Here is a 20,745-nt window from a genome sequence, read left to right as displayed (position 1 = left end):
CCCAATTTCCATCTGCAAAATGGGAATAATAATAGTCATACTGAACTCACAGATTTGAGGTGAAGGTTAAATAAGAAGGTGCATATGAGGTGCTTGGGGTGGGGGTCAATAAATGCTTCTCGGCAATGGCAGTAGTTGTAGGACTAGTAACAGTGTTAGTCAATGTTCCAGTTCTAACCAACGTCCAATGACTCCTAGTCCTTCACCTAATGAACCTCTACTATAAAGTGATGGGCTCTTCTCATCTCACCCTTAGATATGTGAGATCCTACCAAGTAGTGCACAAAAACCCTCACTTTCTGTAATGCATGGTTCTGGAAGGGCAGATGGGACCAAGTGTACAAAGGACCTCATCTGTGGTGCTAAGGAGTTAGACTCCAGCCCAGACTGGAGAATTTTTGCAGGATTTCTATTAGGAAATAGACTCAGACTCCTCGATGTCTTCCCAGACTCTTCACTCCTTCTCTCTACTCCACTTCCCAACCCTGTTGCTCTCTGGGTTTATAGCCTTTTAAGTTGATATAGAAAAATCTCTGAACCTGGGAGATGCCAATGGGGTAGAATCAAACTTCAATATCTACAGTTTCTCTATGAACCACCACTGCTATCTTTCATGAGATAAAAGACGGGGAAACTGCTACGTTTTAGATTCAATCTAACTACACTGGTCATACAGTTAAGGGATAAGCCTCCAAGATTCTAATAATAGGTTCTCCTTCAATCTCAGCTTTAATGTGCTGAGAAAAAACTTTTCAGTTTACCTATCACACAAGTTTTAGTGAAGAGTTAGTTGGGAGAATCTGAATGAGAAATTAAGCCAGAAAGGTGGACTTTATGTTAGATACCTAATGATAATTATTTTGCTGAATGCCTAAAAAGACTCAGCTTTAAATCTCATGACTCCCAATCAAAATTCTAGCAGACTTTTTTTTTTTGGTAGAATTTGACAAGCTGATCTTTTTTATGTGAAAATACAAAGGACCTAAAATAATTTTTAAAACTTATTATAAACACTTATTATAAAGTTACAGAAATCAAGAAGACACTTTGGTATTGGCAAAAGACAGACATATATACCAATGAGATGAACCAGAAATAGACACTTAAATATATGGTTAAGGATATCTGATAAGGGTTTATTCCCTTTATATATATGTATATATAAAAGATACAATATACATTATGTATAATAGATAGGTAGATATGCAATTCATTGTGTGTCAATTATACCTTAATAAAGGGAAAAAAAGTACATACATTGCCTCCTTGATCTATAAATAGTGGATTCATTCCAAATTTTTAGAAAGTGACAATATTTCTGCATCACAAAACAGAATCACAAATGCATAAGAAATATTCAATGTAATCAGAACAATTTTTGAAGATAATGACTCCTATTAGTCATGCAATTTGTGCAACTTCTGGAAAGCTGTCTTACCTATTTCCGCATTCATGATCATGTAGATTCTAGCAACACCTTGGTATACTTGCTAAACCAAAGCATAAAAACAGCCAATAGGCCTTCTCTACAATGTATCAGACTGGGAGAAGAGAGACTGGGTCCATCTGAGACTAGTGTTCTGGATTGGTGATCATGCTGGAACACTACAATTCTCATTCTGACATGTTCCTATGAAGTCATCAGCAGACCATGCTACACAGGTTAGGAGTTCACGACATCTCCCCAGCAGTCATGGCAGCGTGCGGTGTACCCACAGGGCAGAAGCAGCCTAGCGCAGCTGTCTCTATGAAACACACTGCTCTTCCTGGCTTAGGTCAAGATCCAGGGATGGGGAGGTAACCTCAAGCACAGGTTACAATTTATTTAGCCTGTTGTTGGTCTAAGCCTCCACTTCATAAATCTTGAACACTGCTGAACACTGACTCTGGCCAGGCACTGCCTTAAATACTGGGTTTACAAGTATACAATCCTTCCCTGAGGGTGTTCAGAATCCACTAAGGGAAGCTGACAAGTTGTGATAAAAGTGCTATTACTGTAAAGCTCTGCTGCAAAGAGGGTCTGGAGAAGCCTCGCTGAGGAGGTGGCAAGGGAGTACAGGTGTTCTAGGCAGAAAAAACAACATCAATAAAGACACACGGGAGAGGCGCACGGCTGAGGCTCAGGCTGGATGCAAGGTCCGTGTGGGCAATGGAAGGGAAGAGGAGAAGGCATCGTGCGGGGGCTGCATGAGATGCCGTGCAAAGATCTTAGCCTACAGTGGGAACCTTTGAAATTGATAAGAAGGGGAATTGAAATCATCAAACTTGTACATTATGGAGATCCCCAGGGACTTATAATGGAGATCTCTCTCTCTCTCTCTCTCTCTCTCTCTCTCTCTTTCTCTCTCACACACACACACACACACACAGATTTTAAGACCCAAGGCAAAAATACCAGTTACAGAGATTAGGAAGATGATTAAAATAATCTAGGTGCTCTAGTTAAAAGAACAGAATGTCAATATTTCTTAAAACAATACATTAATATTCAGCACTTAAAAAACTATTTTGCCTTTCTCATCTGTTATAGGGGTAACCTCGTCAGTGGCCTTTCCTCATCTCTCTGCCTGTCTTTAAAATATACATGCTCTCTCAAAAATGCACAGATGCTCCATTGTTCACTAGTCAACATCACGTACAGCAGTGTAATTCATGGGGGTTATTTCTGGGACATATCAAGTACAAAATAGCAGAATGCTCTATTGCGTCCTGATGAAGAGGATCATCTTCTATTCTTTGCTCACGTATTTAGAAAACATTGTTCTCCTTGAAAGAAGTTTAATTCAGAAAATGACTGCAATCCAAAACACCAAATTTTGAAACTAAAAATCCACTACATTTTAAAAAGTACTGTAAAATAAACAGTGGAGCCAGTATGTCATAATAGATCATGCCACCTGTCATTGGTACCTGCCAGAAGCCTCTGTACCTTACCAGAGTAAGGGGCTCTGCTGAGACCCAATGCAGCTAAGAAATGCGTATGTACACTAATACCACTTGCCATGTGACTTCCCTTCAAGCCTCTTTCTTGATCTTCTGAGTTCTCTGATTCCCAGGTAACAACCCCTCCCCCCAAACCTCTATCCTAGCCTTGAGTTCCAGACCTTTTCTTCTGATGGCGCACAAGCACTTAAAAAAATTTAAAAATGACAACTTTATGAGCTATAATTCACATACCATTTTAAGGTGTACAATTTAGTGGTTTGCAGTATATTCAGAAAGTTGTGCACCCATCACCAACATCTAATTCCAGAGCATTTTCATTGCCTTAAAAAGAAACAACATACCCACTAACAGTCATGTACCCATTTCCCCCAACACCTCCAAACCGTGTCTTTATGGATATGCCTATTCCAGACACATCATATAAATGGAACCACACAATGTATATATGTCAAAAATACATCATGTCACTGTTTGTTTCATGTCATTAACAAGTGCACATGATTATTTTAATGATGGTAAGATCAAATCTGAAAGTCAAGTGGTTTTCCTGTGTGCTCCCTCCTGAATGCCTTGGGGAGATGAATATGCTCAGGTGTGGAACAGAGGTGGGGATATCTCTGTTGGAGTCAAGAATTAGAAATATTTCAGTGCAAACAGGAGTGTGCCCCTAGTTCAATTATATAAAATGAAATGAAAGTGCCAAGGTCCCTGAAGACCAGGGTACAAGTCAAAAGATCCAAAAAGATGTATAATGACTCTGAAAATCAAAACCTGGTTTTTTCTTAAATTCTTCGACCATCAATGACATTGTTATGTAAAAGCCAACAAGAGTCAGATTACTCCACAAAAGTACTTGCTTAAATTGATACCTTGGTGTTTTTTAAAGGTGCATAAAAAGAAAAAAAGAAATGAGACAAGTTGATTTGCCTAGTAACTTTAAATGACATTCTTCAATCTCACAAGGTAGAAACAGAAGAAAAATCTAGGTAGCCAGACATATATCTAACTACTTAGTATTTTAGTCGGCTTGCGATATACAGAATTGATCCCCCTTTCCAAGCATGTTGCTCTAATATGCAAGTTGGGGTCCCCTGGGTGCCTTTGTACAGGACAATATATCCAGCAAGCCTAGCTTCTGCAGAGTTCAGTGATTTTAACTAGCCTGGAGCAAGTCCACTCTCTCTGTGACACAGAACAATCCCAGCTTTCCAGCTGTGAAGAGGAAAATGCTTTGCATTATTAAATTGTAGCCATATGCTGCAAAAGCCAATCTTGTAAATGTGGAGAAGGAAAAGAATTTAAATTGAGAGGAAACTTCAGATGCAGGCAGTCATGGTAAGAGGAACCTGACATACTGGAGGGAAAGAGCTGGCACAAAACTGCTCAAGGCAGCGGGTACAGTCACAGCCTAACTGAGGCTAGTTACGAAGGAGACCTCTTTTCATGGGGAGACTTGAACCCTCCCTGTGGGGAACTTAGACACAAAGGAAGAAAACTAGGTGATAGTGATGCCTTCAAAAATGTAATGATTGCAACCTATTTAGGTATAAGGACTCTTAAAAGTTTTCTGGAATTACGTGCAGGATGAATTGAGTGCCTACATCAATATATTAAATTTCCACTTGGACTCTATGTTACTTTATGATGGTATCATTTCAGATACCAGAAGATCATGCAATGCAGTTGTAAAGTTAGGAAACAGGAAAAACAACAGTTTGAATAACCAACTATAGCCCAAGAACTAGTCCTTACTCTCACAGCTTTGTGAAACGAGAGTATTTACTAGGTTTAAACTGCACTCGTGTGTACTGAGTGGGTCCCTGACCTGTACAAATGCACAGCATGTGAACCTCAAGAGAAGAGCCAGAAGAAGACAAGATGGAGGCTAGTGAGCTGTAATGACGCATAAGCTGTAATCAGACACACAGCAACAGTCACAGTAGAGGTAGAGAGGTCCATCTCTAAGATAAGATGCCTGGAATAGTTCTTGGTATCTGATACCGAACAGCATTTAAAGCCATGACACAGAATATGGCTGTATAAGTAGTAAATCATCAGGAGTTTTAAAGAAAGTTAGACTTGTATTGTATGAAGTGTATTCATACACAGGCTTAGAGAAAGACAAAGTAAGGGGAGAACAGAGGCAATTGTAAGCTTTTTGCACAGTTTGAGGCAAGACATAAAGTGCAGAGTCCAAATAAGGGTTCCAGATGGGAACGGGCAGCTGGGATGGATTCAAGAGAGCCTTAAAAGGAGAAGATGAGTGAACAGGTAGAGGATGAGAAAGAGGGCTTCTGAGAAAGGACTCGTGAGCTACTCTAGCCAAGGTGTCTGGGGAGATGCTGGTGGAGATCCCAAGATACCTAACACAGAGATGAAGTCTGGCAGAAAAGAAAAGGAATTGGAGATGTTATCCATGGGACACATGGAAAACATGTCCAAAGAGTACTTGGGCACATGAAATATTAGGAGAGCGATCTGTCCCAAAGGTCTGTATCTAGGCACAACAAAAGGTGAATGAACTTAAAAGTCACAGGGAGGACTGAAAACACACAGAGAACCAGAGATAGAAATCTGGTTAATAAGCAACTGAAAGAAAACATTACGGTTCCTGGATTACCAGGAAAGGGCCCTGTTTTCAAAAGCACAGGGAGCAAAAGCAAAAAATAAACAAGTGGAACTATATCAAACTAAATGGCTTCTGCACTGCAAAGGAAACAATCAACAGAGCGAAATGGCAACCTACGGAATACAGGAAAACAACTGCAAACCAAAAGACTGGTAAGGGGTTAGCCTCCAAAATATATAAGAAACTCCTACAACTTGAAAGCAAAACAAAACAGAGACAACTAATCACCTGGTTTTAAATGGGCTAGAGACTTGAATAGACTTTTCTTCAAAGAAGCTATACAAATGGCCAACAGGCCTATGAACAAAAGCTCAATATCACTAATTGTAAGGAAATGCTAAAATGCAAATCAAAATCCAAATGAGTATCACTTCTCACCTGTCAGGATCATTATTATCAAAAAAGAAAGAAAGAGAGAAAGAGAGAGAAAGCAAGCAAGCAAGTGGGGGGGGGAGGGAAGGAAGGAAGGAAGGAAGGACGGAAGGAAGGAAGGAAGGAAGGAAGGAAGGAAGGAAGGAAGGAAGAAAGAAAGAAAGGAAGGAAGGAAGGAAGGAAGGAAGGAAGGAAGGAAGGAAGGAAGGAAGGAAGGAAGAAAGGAAAGAAAGAAAGAAAGAAAGAAAGAAAGAAAGAAAGAAAGAAAGAAAGAAAGAAAGAAAGAAAGAAAGAAAGAAAGAAAAGGACAACCAGTGCTGTGGAGAATGTGGAGAAACTGGAATCCTTGCACACTGTTGGCTTGAATGCAAAATGGTGCAGCCACTATGAAAAACAGTATGGTGATTACTCAAAAAGCTAAAAATAGATCCAGCAATCCCACTTCTAAGTATTTCTCTAATTTACCTAAAAGCATTGAAATCAGGATCTCAAGGAGATATCTGCACCCCCATATTCACTGCAGCACTATTCATAATAGCCAAGATGTGGAAACAGCCTAAAAGCCCAACCACAGATGAATGGACAAAGACATGGTACAGACATACAATAAAATACTGTTTAGCCTGTTGTAAAAAAAGGAACATTTGCAATATGCAACAACATGAATGAACCTGGAGAACATTATGCAAAGTGAAATCAACCAGTCACAGGAAAACAAATGCTGCATGATTCCACCTACCTAAAGTCTCTAAAACAGCCAGTATGGCAGAATCAGAGTGGAATGGTGGTTGCGAGGGGCTGGGGCAAAGTGGAAATGGGAAGTTGCTCATCAACAGGCAGAAATTTTCAGTTAATCAAGATGAGTGAGCTCTAGAGATGTATTGTTCAAAGTCGTACCTAGAGTCACTTAAAAACTTCCTAAGAAGGCAGATCTCATGTTAAGCGTTCTTATCACAACAAACTTAAAAAAAAAATTAAAGCAGGGAGAAAGTTTTAAGTAGAGCATGGTCAATAGAATCAAATAAATACTTAAGACTGTGGAAACAGGAATAGAATGAAAAAGAACCACTGGACTCAGGTCATACAAAGTGAATTTAATGAAAATCATTTCAAGTGGGGATGGACGCCCAGGTGCAGGGAAAGTTAAAGAGAAATTTGAGTCTTTTATGCCATGGCATGAAAAAGAAGAGGGAGATGGGACACTTGGTTGAAGGGGATTGTCTGAGTGAGGAGCAAAAGATTAATTTTTTTTAAGTAAGAAATAAGTAGCTAGGAATGAGTTAATAGAGTAAGGCAGACATGTGGAGAGGGCCAGGAAAGGTAAGGGACAAAGAAAATTTTCAATGGAGAAAGACAAGTTGGTAGCTTCAAAAAGAAGGAACACTAAGAAAAGGCAAGTGGGAAAAATATTTATACAATGTGAATACAAGGAACTAAGATATCAAGTGTTATCAGGGGAAATGCAATCTCTAAGGATACATTTGTACTCTTTCTCGCATGACTATTAGAAACTATGTAACAAAATTTCATTCCACATTTCCTGTGATGCCAAGAGGCTTAGGGAAAAAATGACTACCTAAAAACAATTCTATTCCACCATGAGATCTGAAAATATCTATTTCTTTTTCCTCTTTTATATAATCTCTAACATTCTATTCTTATGCACATCATTTTGCTATGTAACTTTGTTTATGTCATCTTAAGTTTTTAAGCAATGTAAAAATTCAACACATTTCTATTTGGACACACATCAAATGATACTTCCTGCAGGAAGTCTTCTTGAACACCCACTGGAAGAGAAAGTAGGATGAAAAAGCACTCCCTTTTACCAAGCACCTGCCACTTGCCAGGTACACTCTGCTGTCTGACACTTAACAACTGGTGCAGATAAAACTGATTATGCTGAGGTCCAGAGAAGTTGGTCACGTTCCCCATGGCCTTCATGAGCATTGTAAACTTGGAACCTTGATTCAGGAGGAAATTTTAATTATTTTAATTTCAAAGTTCACGTCCTTTCCATTTCACCACACTCTCTACAATGGTTGGAAACAGTATTTCACGACTTTGAACTCCCATGATACCTGAGTTGTAGCACTAAGTAATAGTTAGTTTTCATGATATTATAAAACATTGTGTGGACTTATGGACAGGAACTGTGGGAGGAACAAGTTTCATGTGCAATTCACTTTTTAATCTTCCAGAGCTAGTCGTAGTGCCACGCACAGAATAGAAGCCCATTAAATATCTGTGGCCAAAAATTCTATAGACAGCTTTTCCAGGGCTCATTACTGTTCTCGGTGTGGAGGGGTACAGGACAAGTGGCTGTCTCCACTCACACAGAGGTGACTCAGCCCATACTCTGTCTCCTGGAAGGTAATATTTAATTCAGAACTCAGCAACATGTTGGCACTCAATTAGGGTTTGTTTTTTGTTTTTTGTTGTTTTTTTTTTTTTTGCCTAACAGGGTGGATAATTGGGGCTATACAGAAAAATCTGCTTTTTTCATGACCTTATAAAATATTCCCAAATTGTCTTTTTTCCTCAAAATTTATATTACAAGTAATCAGGCTGCATCCATTGTAGAGGCTGGGCATGGTGCCAAGCTATGGAGATCAGCTTCTTTTTTTTTTTTTTTAACATTTTTTATTGAGGGAGCTCAACTTCTGCGGAATGACTTATACACAAGTTCCCATAACATAGCCTGTAAAAATAAGGAGCTGACTATGTGCCCTTCTGCCTTTTTTAAATGAATTTGCTAAAACAAAACAAAACAAAACAAAACAAAAACACATTCCTTATCCTCTCCTCCTTTATTCTGAGTTCTATCCTAAATTGGAACATTTAAGAACTTTCCTGAATGTGATGCCTTTAAAAAAAAAAAAAAGTTAGAGGAGAAAGTAGAAAAATGTCTCTGAAACAAAATCTGTCAGGGAAAAAAAATCCTTTGATTTTTGCACTGACTCACATGGACCTCAATCTCAAATTACGTAAAAGCTTTACCTATGATGTCTGGTCTTACTACAGTTAACCAATCCTTTTACTGTCTTTCGATTTATACTTTTTGAATAGAAAGCCTGTTTATAGACTGTTGCATATTGTCTAGTGCCAAAGTTTAGAATTACTTCTAAGTGTCACAAAACAGTGCATTTCCCCCCCATAAAAAACATCTTGATTCTGGTGCATACAATAAATGAGGATATGAGAATTGAGTGTGTATGAACTTATCGACTGAGGAGTGAATGGGCTTCGATTTTTCTAAAAGAGTAAATTTTCTCCTTTCTTTGACCCTAAACACCACAATCTAAGATAAAACATACTCTATGAGGTTACTCAGGGCCCATGGGAGTGTACCTGCCTTCATGCGCAAATAGCAAAGAAAAATATTGTATTATTTCTGTAACTATAAGGGAGTACTGTTTGTCCCAAAAATCTAAGTTTTTAAAAAACAAAGTGAGAAGTCAGGCAAATATGGGCCCTAGTGGTCCCTGCAGATAACTACAACTGCACGTGTTAAACTACTTTTCTTGATAATTATTTGGTTGGTTTTCATTATTTTCATGGCAACCCTCTGGTAGCTTCAATTTCAGTATCTACCAAATAGGTGGGGGAAAGATCAACCTCAACATGATTATGACTGAAAGCATTTCTTACATGCAAGGTCAGCACATTATTATACTTAGTAGATACTACTATGGGTCAAAGAAGAAGTCCAAAGAGAAATAAAAAACTACCTTAAGACAAAGGAAGATGGAAATGGAACACACCAAACTTCAGGGATGCAGCAAAAGCAGTTCTAAGAGGAAAGTTACAGTGACAAATATCTATTTCAAGAAATAAGAAAAATCTAAAATAAACAGCCTAAATTTACACCTCAAGGAAATAGAAAAAGGAAAAAATGAAATCCAAAGTTGGTAGAAGGAAGGAAAAAACAAAGACTAGAGCAGAAAAAAAAATGAAATAGACAATAAATAAAATGGTAATAGAAATGATCAATAAAATTAAGAGCTGTTTCTTTGAAAATACAAAATTGACAAACCTTTATCTTGAGAAAAAGAAAGACAGCTTAAATAAATGAAATAAATGAAATCAGAAATGAAAGAGACATTATAACTGATATGACACAAATACAAAGGATCATAAGAGATTACTGTGAACCATTATACTTTAACAAATTGAACAACCTGGAAGAAATAAAATCCTAGAAACATACAACCTATCAAGACTGAATCATTATGAAAGAGAAAATCTGAACAAATCAATTACTAGTAAGAATAATCAGTAATCAAAAACCTCCCAAAAAAATCAAAGTCTAGGACCAGGCTGCTTTATCAGAGAAAAAAATTTTGGACATGTATTTTATGTTTAGAAATTTTCACCAGAACTATCATTAAGTACCTTTGTCAGGAGATGCCTGCAAGAATCTAGATTGGAAAACCGGACAGGCAGGACTATCAGCTCTTCCTAAAAATCCATACAACATTGGGGCAATCAGCCCAGCTTTGAGGAGCAAGGTGATGGACGACCCAAGGTACAGCTCAGCATCCCACACATGCAGATCTAGATGAACAGCAGAAAACTTCACAGGTATAGATTTCAAGTGCAACCCCCAAGCAAGATACCAGAGTAGAATCTGTAGAAAATCAAATCTATCATGATCAGCATTCCTACCTGAATGCCGTTAACCTATCAAACTCTCAAAGAAGAATCAATACCAATGTTTCTCAAACTCTTCCAAAAAATCAAAAGGAGGGAATTCGTTCAAACTTATGTTATGAGGTCAGTATTAAACTGGTACCAAAATCAAATAAGGATGCCACAAGAAAAAAAGAATATAGGCCAATATCCCTGATGTACATAGACGCAAAAATCCACAACAAATATTAGCAAGGCAAATTCAACAATACATAAAAAGTATCATACACCATGATCAAGTAGGACTTATTCCAAGGATGCAAGGATGGCTCAATAACCACAAATCAGTCAACATGAAACACCACATTAACAAAGGAAGAATAAAAAAAGTTTTGATCATCTCAGTGGATGCAAAAAAAGTATTTGAAAAAATTCAACATCCATTCATGATAAAAATTCTCAATAAAGTGGATGCAGAGAAAATGTACCTCCACATAATAAAGGCCACAGCTAACATCACACTCAATGGAAAAACTGAAATCCTTTCCTCCAAGATCATGAACTAGACAGGATGCCCACTCTCTCCAGTTTTATTCAACACAGTGTTGGATATTTCTAGTCAGAGCAATTAGGGAAAGGAAGGGAAGGAGGGAGGGAGGGAGGACAGAAGGAAAGAAGGAAAGAAGGAAGGAAGAGAGGATATTCAAATTGGAAAAGAAGGAGTGAAACTGGAATTATTTGCAAATGACATGATATTTTATACAGAAAACCCTAAAGACTCCATCAGAAAACTGTTAGAACTAATAAATGAATTCAGTAAAGCTGCAGGACATAAAATCAATATTCAAAAATCTGTTGCATTTCTATACACTAATAATGACCTATCAGAAAAAGAAATTAAGAAATAAGAAACATTTACAATTACATTAAAAAGAATAAAATATCTAGAAATAAATTCAATCTAGGAGTGAAAGAACTGTGTATTGCAAACTACAAGACATCAGTGAAAGAAAGTGAAGAATGCACAAATTAATGACAAAACAGTCTGTGTTCATGGAATAGAATTAGTAATATTGTTAAAATGTCCATACTATTCAAAGCAATATACAAATTCAACGCAATCCCTAACAAAATTCCAATGGCATTTTTTTTTTCACAGAAATAGAACAAATGGTCCTAAAATTTGTATGGAACCATAAGAGACCCCAAATAGCCAAAGCAGTCTTGAGAAAGAACAAAGCAGGAGGCGTATCTCCCTGATTTCAAACTATATTACAAAGTTTTAGTAATTAAAAGTGTGGTACGGACATAATACAGATACACAGATTGATAGAATAGATTAGAGAGTCCAGAAATAAACCTATACATATATGGTCAATTAATTTATAACAAAGGAGCCAAGAATATACAATGGGGAAATGACAGTCTTTTCGAAAAATGATGTTGGGAAAACTGACCAGCCACATGCAAAAGAATGAAACTGGACCACTATCTTACACTGTACTCACAAATTAACCCAAATTGGCTTAAAGACTTGAACATAAGACCTGAAACCATAAAACTTCTGGAAGAAACACAGACGAAAATCTCCTTGGCATAGATCTTGGCATTGTTTTTTTAAATCTGACACCAAAAGCAAAAATAAGCAAGCAGGACTACATCAAACTAGAGAGCTTCTGCATAGCAAAAGAAATCATCAACAGAATGAAAAGGCAAACTGCTGAATGAGAGAAAATATTTATAAATCATGTATTTGATAAGGGGCTTATCTCCAAAATATCTAAAGAATTCACACAACACAACAGTAAAAGATGAAACCATCTGATTTTAAAGTGGGCAGAAGATCTGGACACATGCTTTCCAAAGAAGACGTACAGATGGCCAAAACGTACATACAAATAAGCTCTACCTCATTAACCATCAGGGAGACGCAAGCCCAAACCACAATGAGATATCACATCATACCTGTTAGAATGGTTATTATCAAAAAGACTAAAAATAACAAGTGTTGGTGAGGATGTGGAGAGAAGGGAATACTTGTGCTCTGTTGGTGAGGATGTAAATTGGGGCAGCCATCATGGAAGAGAATGGAACTGACTTAAAAAAAAAAAAAAACCTAGAACTACTATATAATCCAGCAATTCCACATCTGAACATTTATCCAAAGAAAATAAGAAAACTAATTCAAAAAGATATGCACCCTCATATTCACTTCAGCATTATTTACAATAGTTAAGATACAGAAACAACCCAAGTTTCCAATGACGGATGAAAAGATAAACTGTGGTTTGTATGCAGTATATACATACAGTGGAATATTATTCAGCCATTAAAAAGAACAAAAATCATGCCATCTGTGACAACATGAATGGACTTCAAGGGCACTGAGCTAAAGTAAAACAAGTTAGACAGAGAAAGGTAAATACCTTCCTTATAGATGGAATCTAATATATATATGTATATGTAAAATAAAATAAAGAACTTCTTAAATGCAAGATGAGTATATTGCTATAGTTAACAGATCCCCCTTATTTCATTTATTCAATTATTTACTTAGTTCCATCTTTGTTCCAGGAAGGATATTAAGGTGGCTTATTTGGCATTCACCCAATATGATCTTAATGGTTCCCAGAGGTTTTGCCAGACTACTTATAAAAACTAACCCACAAAAAAGCACAAGCACACTACAGATTAAAAAAGAAAAAGAAAAGTAAGGTCATTCCAGATAAGGAAGCTCTGGTTAATGAGACCTGAAATGCTTTAGAAGTTTTCATCATAAAATTTGCAAAAAGTGTCCTAGGATTTAATATTTCTTCTTATATTTCCAGCTAGGAGTGAGCTCCCCACAAACCTCCTGCCTTCCCGAACTCCAAAATGAGGTATCCACTTCAAGGTGATTTAGAGGCAAAATCCAGCTTCTAGATCGCTTTATTTTCCTTGGACAGCAACCACTCCAGCATTAGGCAAGTGACTGAGACTGGGAAATCTAAAAGTTCATAGCCCAAGGAATGTATAGACACAAAATAATATAGCAAGTCAAAGTTAACTGCAAAAGATTACAATCCAGTCACACATTTTCTAAAATTGACAGCTTTTTAATTACTGGAAATAAAATTTGGTCTAAACCCTAAATTAACGATTTACTCTTCTTTGGTCCGCAACACTTTTTGCTACAGTTGAGATAAGACTCTTGTAGCTCTATTGCTAAGAGAGGATTAATTTCATGTTCAAAAAGAAGTCTCTAGATACCAACATATAACTTTGATTCCAGCATAAGCAAGAGAAATGTGCATCATACAAAAAAAATGAAGTGGCCCAGGGCTTCTTGTCCAAATTAACAACGTCATGTCTTTGGGTGCAGTCAAGACTGTTTAAGTACCTTAGCCATGAAAAGATTATGGTGCCCTTCCCCACCATGTAACAGAGAATAAAAACAAAAAACTAAATCACTAATAGCATAAGGAAATACTGTAAAGATGATTTAAATGCTTTAAAATAATTTCTTAAACTACTTCAATACTTTTAAAAGCAACAAATGTCAAATATTCCCCCTCCCCCAAAATTTGTTCAAATGCTTATGTTTATTTTGCTCACCAAGTACTAACCCCAGTTAGGAAACGTGAGTTAAAAACTAAAGGCCTAAATGTAGGCTCCAAAATACAGTCTGAAAAGCTTTAGGGTCACCTTCCACAAGTTTTTCTGCATCAGCAAGGAAGTGGTCTCCATGTCAGATAGTCATGTCTGATGCTGGAAGAAACCCAAGCCAGACGGGTGCCCCGTTTGTGGGAGACCCGTGCATCTGTACTTATAGTTTGATGGGATGGGATTCCACCTTTATGTCAACAGTAGAGAACAGATTTCAGAGAGCCTTTACCTCCAAAAGGGCAGTGTTCAGGGGCTGCACACCTCCCAGTGGAAAACTACCAGCGATAAGACAGTGCTGGCACTAGAGGTGATCTTTTTCAAAAATGTGGCTTCACCTTGTAATAGCAAGACATGCAGCAAAGTGATTTGACTGTTTCATTGCTTATGGTAGTTGAATGAATTTGCCCATCAATGTGCCTTCTCGAGATATTAAATCTGAACTTCAGAGATTTCGCATTTCATCCAAAGACAGAAAACAGATGAAAAGAAGCTCTCAAAGATAAATAATGCTTTAAAAATACCACGCATGCTTATACTTATAAAAGGAGCTTTTAATAATAAGTATAATTTATCCCAATTGACTGTAAAACAAAAATCTTAATAAGTTATGATTTTTCACATTTCCAATTAGAAACTATTCAGTATTACTAGTGGCTTGATTTATTTCAAGGTATTATAGAATAAACACTTTCATCAAATAGAATTCCTTCGTAATCTGTGGTTAAATCCATAATATAGTGATACACAAAGCTTGTTAAAATGATGGAATGCAAAGAAATTTCTAATTTTATTCCATTTAATTTTGATATTTTACGTTTTATTATATTCTAACTCTGAAAAACTGGTAACTGATGTACAATTTATAATATATAATATTCAACTAATCATAATACGCATTTACCTACAACATCTCAGTTTTAAGACACAGTTCTCCAGAAGGTTTGACTTCCAAAGAAAATTTGAAAGGGAAAAAATAGAGGTGTTTCATCTTGATTGTTCCTGTTAACCATGTTATATGCAAACAGATAAATTAATAGGTGCTACACTGAATGTAGTACAAGGAAAATTTAACCAAGGCTCTTGACAAATATTGAAAAATCGAATTCTGTCATTACATAACTATTCAAAGATTATTCATTCAGCTCAAGTAGAGAACATTTTTAAGTGAGCATAATTCTTTCTGTACATGTTCAGAAATGCATTTCAAACAATAACAGCTTTATTAATTCCAAACCAAGCTGTCATTCAAATGGAAAGAACATATCCTTTGTTTAGTCTGACTTACTATACTTATCAACTCTTTTTCTACTAAAGGTCCCCCTCCCTCCTAGTTCTTTGTGAAATGAGTAAGGAAGTTTTAAAAAATGTTTGGATACAATTCACTTTTGGCTATCATGCTCCACAGAGAGAACATTAGTCAACTAAAAAGAAGAAATTTTAGGAAAGCGGAAGACATTATAAGCTAACAAATTTTCTCAACCTCAGACATTTTCTGACAAAATTTATTATATTCTAAATAGTTTGCCTTCTTGGTTCTAATCTCCCATCCACACAAAAAAATAAAATGATCACTTTAACTGGAAATTAACATTTTAAAATTGTTCAGCTTATCTTTTTAATGGTTTGTAACCAATTTATAGTAATACTAAGTGATTCTGATTAAAGGAAAGAAAAATCAACTTAGATACATTTTAAATCTCTGTTTAATTAGAACTTTTTATCTTTGAAGTATATACCACTTTTGTCACACAATATGAGTTTGTACAATGCAGAATAAGCTAATGTGTAGTTGGAAAAATTGTGTCTTAAGATAAAAATAAACAAAATATAGGCAGGACTCAGAAAGAAAAAATATATTGTGTTTTGACTTTGCATTTTCACTCGCTTATTTCCTCGCTGTATCTTTCCAACATCACTTTAAATGAGGATTGCTCTGACACATTTTGTCGCAGGTCTGGCGTCCTTCGGGTATCTCAGCCTCACGTTAGCAATGCATTATGATCAGAAGATGAAGCAATTAGGGACCTAAAACTAAGTCTACCTGAGGAAACATTTGTCACTACTTTTTATAAATTTTGGAGGTTATTTTCAACGAAAAGACAGATGAGGTTATTTCAGGAGCTAGAGGGCACATGTGATTAGTTTGGATTTTTTTTGTGTTTTGTTTTGTTTTTGTTATTTGATTCTTAGAGCACTCTTTGATCAAAGTCACAGATATAATTAAATGTTTTATGAGATTAAAATTTTAGAAATTTTTCTTTGCACTAGTTTGTGTCTCATGAGGAAAGATACTACTCATAAATCCACATCAAAATTCTGTATGTTCAGATTTAGGAAAAACAGAACCATGAAGATGACAAGTTATAAAAGCTATTTTCAGATCTGGAATGACTTCTGAAAACAGAGAGGGTATTTGGCATATATTATACTAAAAGAAAGGTCTTCCTTTCATTACTTCCTGATTCTGGGAATCCCATAAAAACTTTATGGAATAAAAACTCATTTGCAAAAATCCTTCACTGAAAACATCACCAACTACCACCACAACCCCCCTTTTTAAAGAAATGAGATTTGATAAACTATATTGAGTATGAAAATGTTTACTTTTTCTTGTACATTTTAAAAGATTAGAAATCTTTTTTTTTTTTTTTTTTTGCTTTTCAAACAGCAGTGACTTTTAGCACCTGAAAGATATACAGGCATGTTCATTTTCAAAGAAACACCAACAAAAAGTAAAACACTGGTGATTAGGTACATGCTGATGACGCCAGTATGGAAGTACTTGCCGCTGTGAAGGGCCTAAACAGAATCACATCTTGTCCCGATCATACCTGCCAGCCAGAACAAAATAGGCAGCTGACCAATTACGGGGTGTTTATCTATACAGTGGTACCTTTGTTCTCCAACAATGTCAGATTGCAAATGTCCTGGAACACATATTTACCTGGAGGATTCTTGGCAGGATCATTGTGGCTTGGACTTCCTGATTGTCCAGAATCTATAAAGAAATCACAGAAAATGTTTTCTTTTTAATTTGTTTTGAAAGAATTTCACAATCCTCAGAAGGACTTAAAAATTTTTTTAAGGTAGAACAATGAAGTCAAGTGTTTAAATAAAGTATACTTTCCTAAGCCTTTCAGCAGCAATGTTTTATTTATTAAACTAGATGAATGTCTATACCTATTTCTTTGTCAAAAGGAAAAAAAGTATACATCTATAATACTCTTGGGGAAGAGCAAAGTTTCTTTTTGAAACAAAAGATCTGGCATTAAAGCCACTGAAGGTAGTTTACAGGTTGGACTTGTCAGGAGCAATATGAAATAAAGCAGATATATTCCCTAAAAATGCAATCTGAGTACAATTAAACATGCTTTAAAAAAAACCTGAAAATGTTTTTATTCAGTGAGTAAAAAATACACAGAAATGAGAGTCCATTTTTCTAGGATTTTACACACATACACACATATCCACTCCAATAATCCCCCAACCTACTGGATCCAGGCCCAGATTTGCCTGCATCCCATAATAGCACATCGATTTGCAAACACCAAGAAAAGCATAAATTACTAGGTAGAAACCAACATGGCTTTGTGGAGAGCAAATTGTTGGATCAATTTAATTTCCATCTGTGATAGACAGACAGACTGTGCAGATAAGGAGGAAGGGATCAATGGAGAGGATCTGAATTTCCTACCCTGCATTATTTCTCATCGACGCTACAGAAAGGAACGTGGGAGCCAGCCGACTCTTAGGAAACACGTCGTCCCTAACTGCTCGGCGCTGTTGTGTTTTGCTCACTACTCCTTCCTCCACGTCCCCTTGCATTTACCTGTGTCATTTGCGCCATGTGATTATACACTTACTTGCAGGTTGCTCTGTAATCTTCCTTTATTGGTTCTAGTATTTAAGTTTTGTCTCCCCAACTAAATTGCATGCTCCTGGGCAGAGGCAGAGGTTCTGTCTACTTTTGTCTCAGCTCGTGGCTGTGAACGCACTAGGCTTTCGGTAAATGCCGAGGAATGGAGGGCTCAGATTCAGAGCCTTCTTTGCTTGCCTGGAAAAGGCCATTTTGAACTTGACCATTAATTTCAACAAAATGTGACAGGTGGCCACGGACAAGTCTCTTTCCCAAAATTTTGCCATTGTACCCAAAACAGGGATTCCTCCCATCTTATTTAAGCAAAAAAATCCTACGCTAATCTTTTCCAGCAGGGTTACTCTGCTATTCCCTCTCAGTTATTAACATACTGCAATTGCTGCTTCTACCAGCAAATGCAACGACATCCTGATGGTTTCTTTCTGTAGAAAACTTGGTTATTTATTTGTGCCCTTTGTCTCATGCTGTTAACTAGGTTTAATGCTGAGATCAGAATTTCGCCCCTTCATCCCACTTCCTTGTCTTTTTTTTTCTTTTCTTTCTTTCTTTTTTTTTTAACCCTACAACAGTTTCTATAAAAATCTTGGTAAATATATTTAATGATTCCCACATTATCCTTCAATTCATTTCTAATTTCCCCAAATGGAAAGGAGACTGGTAAGGACTATACTCTGCAGCTTGAATTCTGGCTAGAGTCTCTTGCAGATAGTCAAAGAGAGTTAGGTACTCTCTAAAAGGTTCTCTCACCCTCCATGAATTCTATTAGTTTTTTCTAGAATTGAGGCAAGACTCAGCGACCTGTAACTTAGGAGATTAAGCTTTCTTTTTCTATATTCGTATAAAAGATGGTACAACACTGGTCCCTTTCCTGGCACAGAGTATGACAGTTACATAAAGACGATACATTACATTATTTTGCTGTAACCTCGGCTATTTCTGCCTCGCGTTCCCCTGACAGACGCCCCTCAGCACTGATACTACATTCCAGCTTAACTTCTCAAGTGACTTTGAGAAGTTCCTCCTTACGCATAACACACCCACTGACCAGAGCCTCCCCACGCTTAACTTTTCCCTCTAAAGCTACTCCATCCACATTTGGACGTCCAGACTTGCATCCCTCGAGGTCATGATGACACAACATGAGGCAGGTTAAGGCTGTCATCGGGGACAGGAGTTGACACTATGTGAGCTCCAGCATGTTTAATTAGATCGACTTCAAAATGGAACCACAAAATTCTTTCCCAACATCTGGTTACTGAAATTTGTATCCAGTAAAGATTAAAGGTCTCTCCCATTCTTAAGACAGTCATCAGAACAATGGTGCCCCCTGTTACCACAACATCCCACTGGGAAAATCCTGTTTTTTTCTGCTGCAAATTACCATTTCCCACCATTTCCAACAATTTCAGACCAACTTCCTCAATTGAAAAAACATAATTTCTAAAAAAGCCACAAGCATTTGCGGGAAAGCTGAAGTAGACCCTAAATTTGAGTCACACACTTGCTTTTAATAATAATTCCACTTTCTAAAATAATCTGGCATTTACTGGCACACGATGACAGATCTTCCCTCCTAATCCAATGTCTGCGCCCTCTCACAAAGTAAAATAGCATTTACTGGGTCCCCAAAACACAGGACAGGCCCTTTCAGGGAGGGAGAAAGAGAATGTTTACCTTTCAGACTGTAAATTCTAATGCTCTAACTTACTCTTAAGTCTTATGTCACCTTATATCGGTCACTTAATTCCAACTGCTGGAAAAAGAAGTAACCAGGGAGTCACAGTTGGCAGAGAAACCAAAAATGAACTGCTATTGTGGTTAACTTCAGAGAACGAATTATTCAGACCACATCTAAAACCCTTCCAATTCACCACCTAGGTCAAATTTCTCTATACCCAAAGGTTTTATTTAACCACTTCCATCATTTGCTTAAGTTGTGTGTGTGTGTGTGTGCGCACGCACTTCATGTGTTATAGTGAATCCTGGCTCTGTTCCTCACTAGTGATCTTGTGCAAAATTCCCCAACTCTTAGAGTCTTGGGGTCTTGATCTTTAACTGTAGTACCATTTACCTTATAGAATCGTTGCAAAGATTTTACTATATAAAGCAGCAAGCAACAGTCAGACACACCCTACACAATTAATAAATGGAAGATACTATTAAACATAAAGGCCACATTGAGAAAATGACTAATTTTTTAAGGCACTGCCTCTCAGGAAGAAAGGGCGAAAAGGGGTATGACTGAACTTTGTCCATCCCTGTGTAAGCATCTCAAATTGTCTGTGGTGAATCAAGCGAAGATGGGCAAGTGGGACCCTCCTGAGAATTCTTGTGTAAATGAGTTCATTCCACTCTCCCAAAAGGGGAGGAAGGCACCGTTGCCATTTTGAGGTTCCCAGGAAGCTGTCATGCTTAAAAGGCGGTAGATACCAGCCACCGGATGAAAATTACCTTCTAGAACACTGAAATCTTTGAAGAAGAAGGGAGGTAAGAATGGGGATTGTGAGCTGCCCAGCAAACTGAGTCTTGAGCCTAGAAAGAAGATTTTTGATGTGGCAGAGAAGAAGAGAGTGGAAGGGGTCCTGTAGGCAGCAGACCTAAACCAGTCCTCTGTCATTCCCTCCACACTGTATCTTCTCTTCCT

At 37.2% G+C, this 20,745-nt stretch overlaps 1 protein-coding gene across 6 annotated transcripts in view; it reads right to left on the bottom strand.

The window, feature by feature from the left end:
* Window positions 1–20,745, bottom strand: part of NFIB (nuclear factor I B) — a 229,239-nt gene that overhangs the window by 81,617 nt on the left and 126,877 nt on the right. For all 6 annotated transcript variants that reach the window (XM_072959422.1, XM_072959419.1, XM_072959420.1 and 3 more), the window contains exon 3: window positions 17,169–17,222. In XM_072959422.1, the coding sequence (XP_072815523.1) occupies window positions 17,169–17,222 (54 nt within the window). The remainder of the gene's footprint in view (window positions 1–17,168; window positions 17,223–20,745) is intronic.

Source organism: Vicugna pacos, chromosome 4 (assembly GCF_048564905.1).
Source record: "Vicugna pacos chromosome 4, VicPac4, whole genome shotgun sequence".
Classification (NCBI taxonomy): domain Eukaryota; kingdom Metazoa; phylum Chordata; class Mammalia; order Artiodactyla; family Camelidae; genus Vicugna; species Vicugna pacos.
Note: the sequence above shows the minus strand (reverse complement) of the source record. Positions and strands in the feature narration are given on the sequence as shown.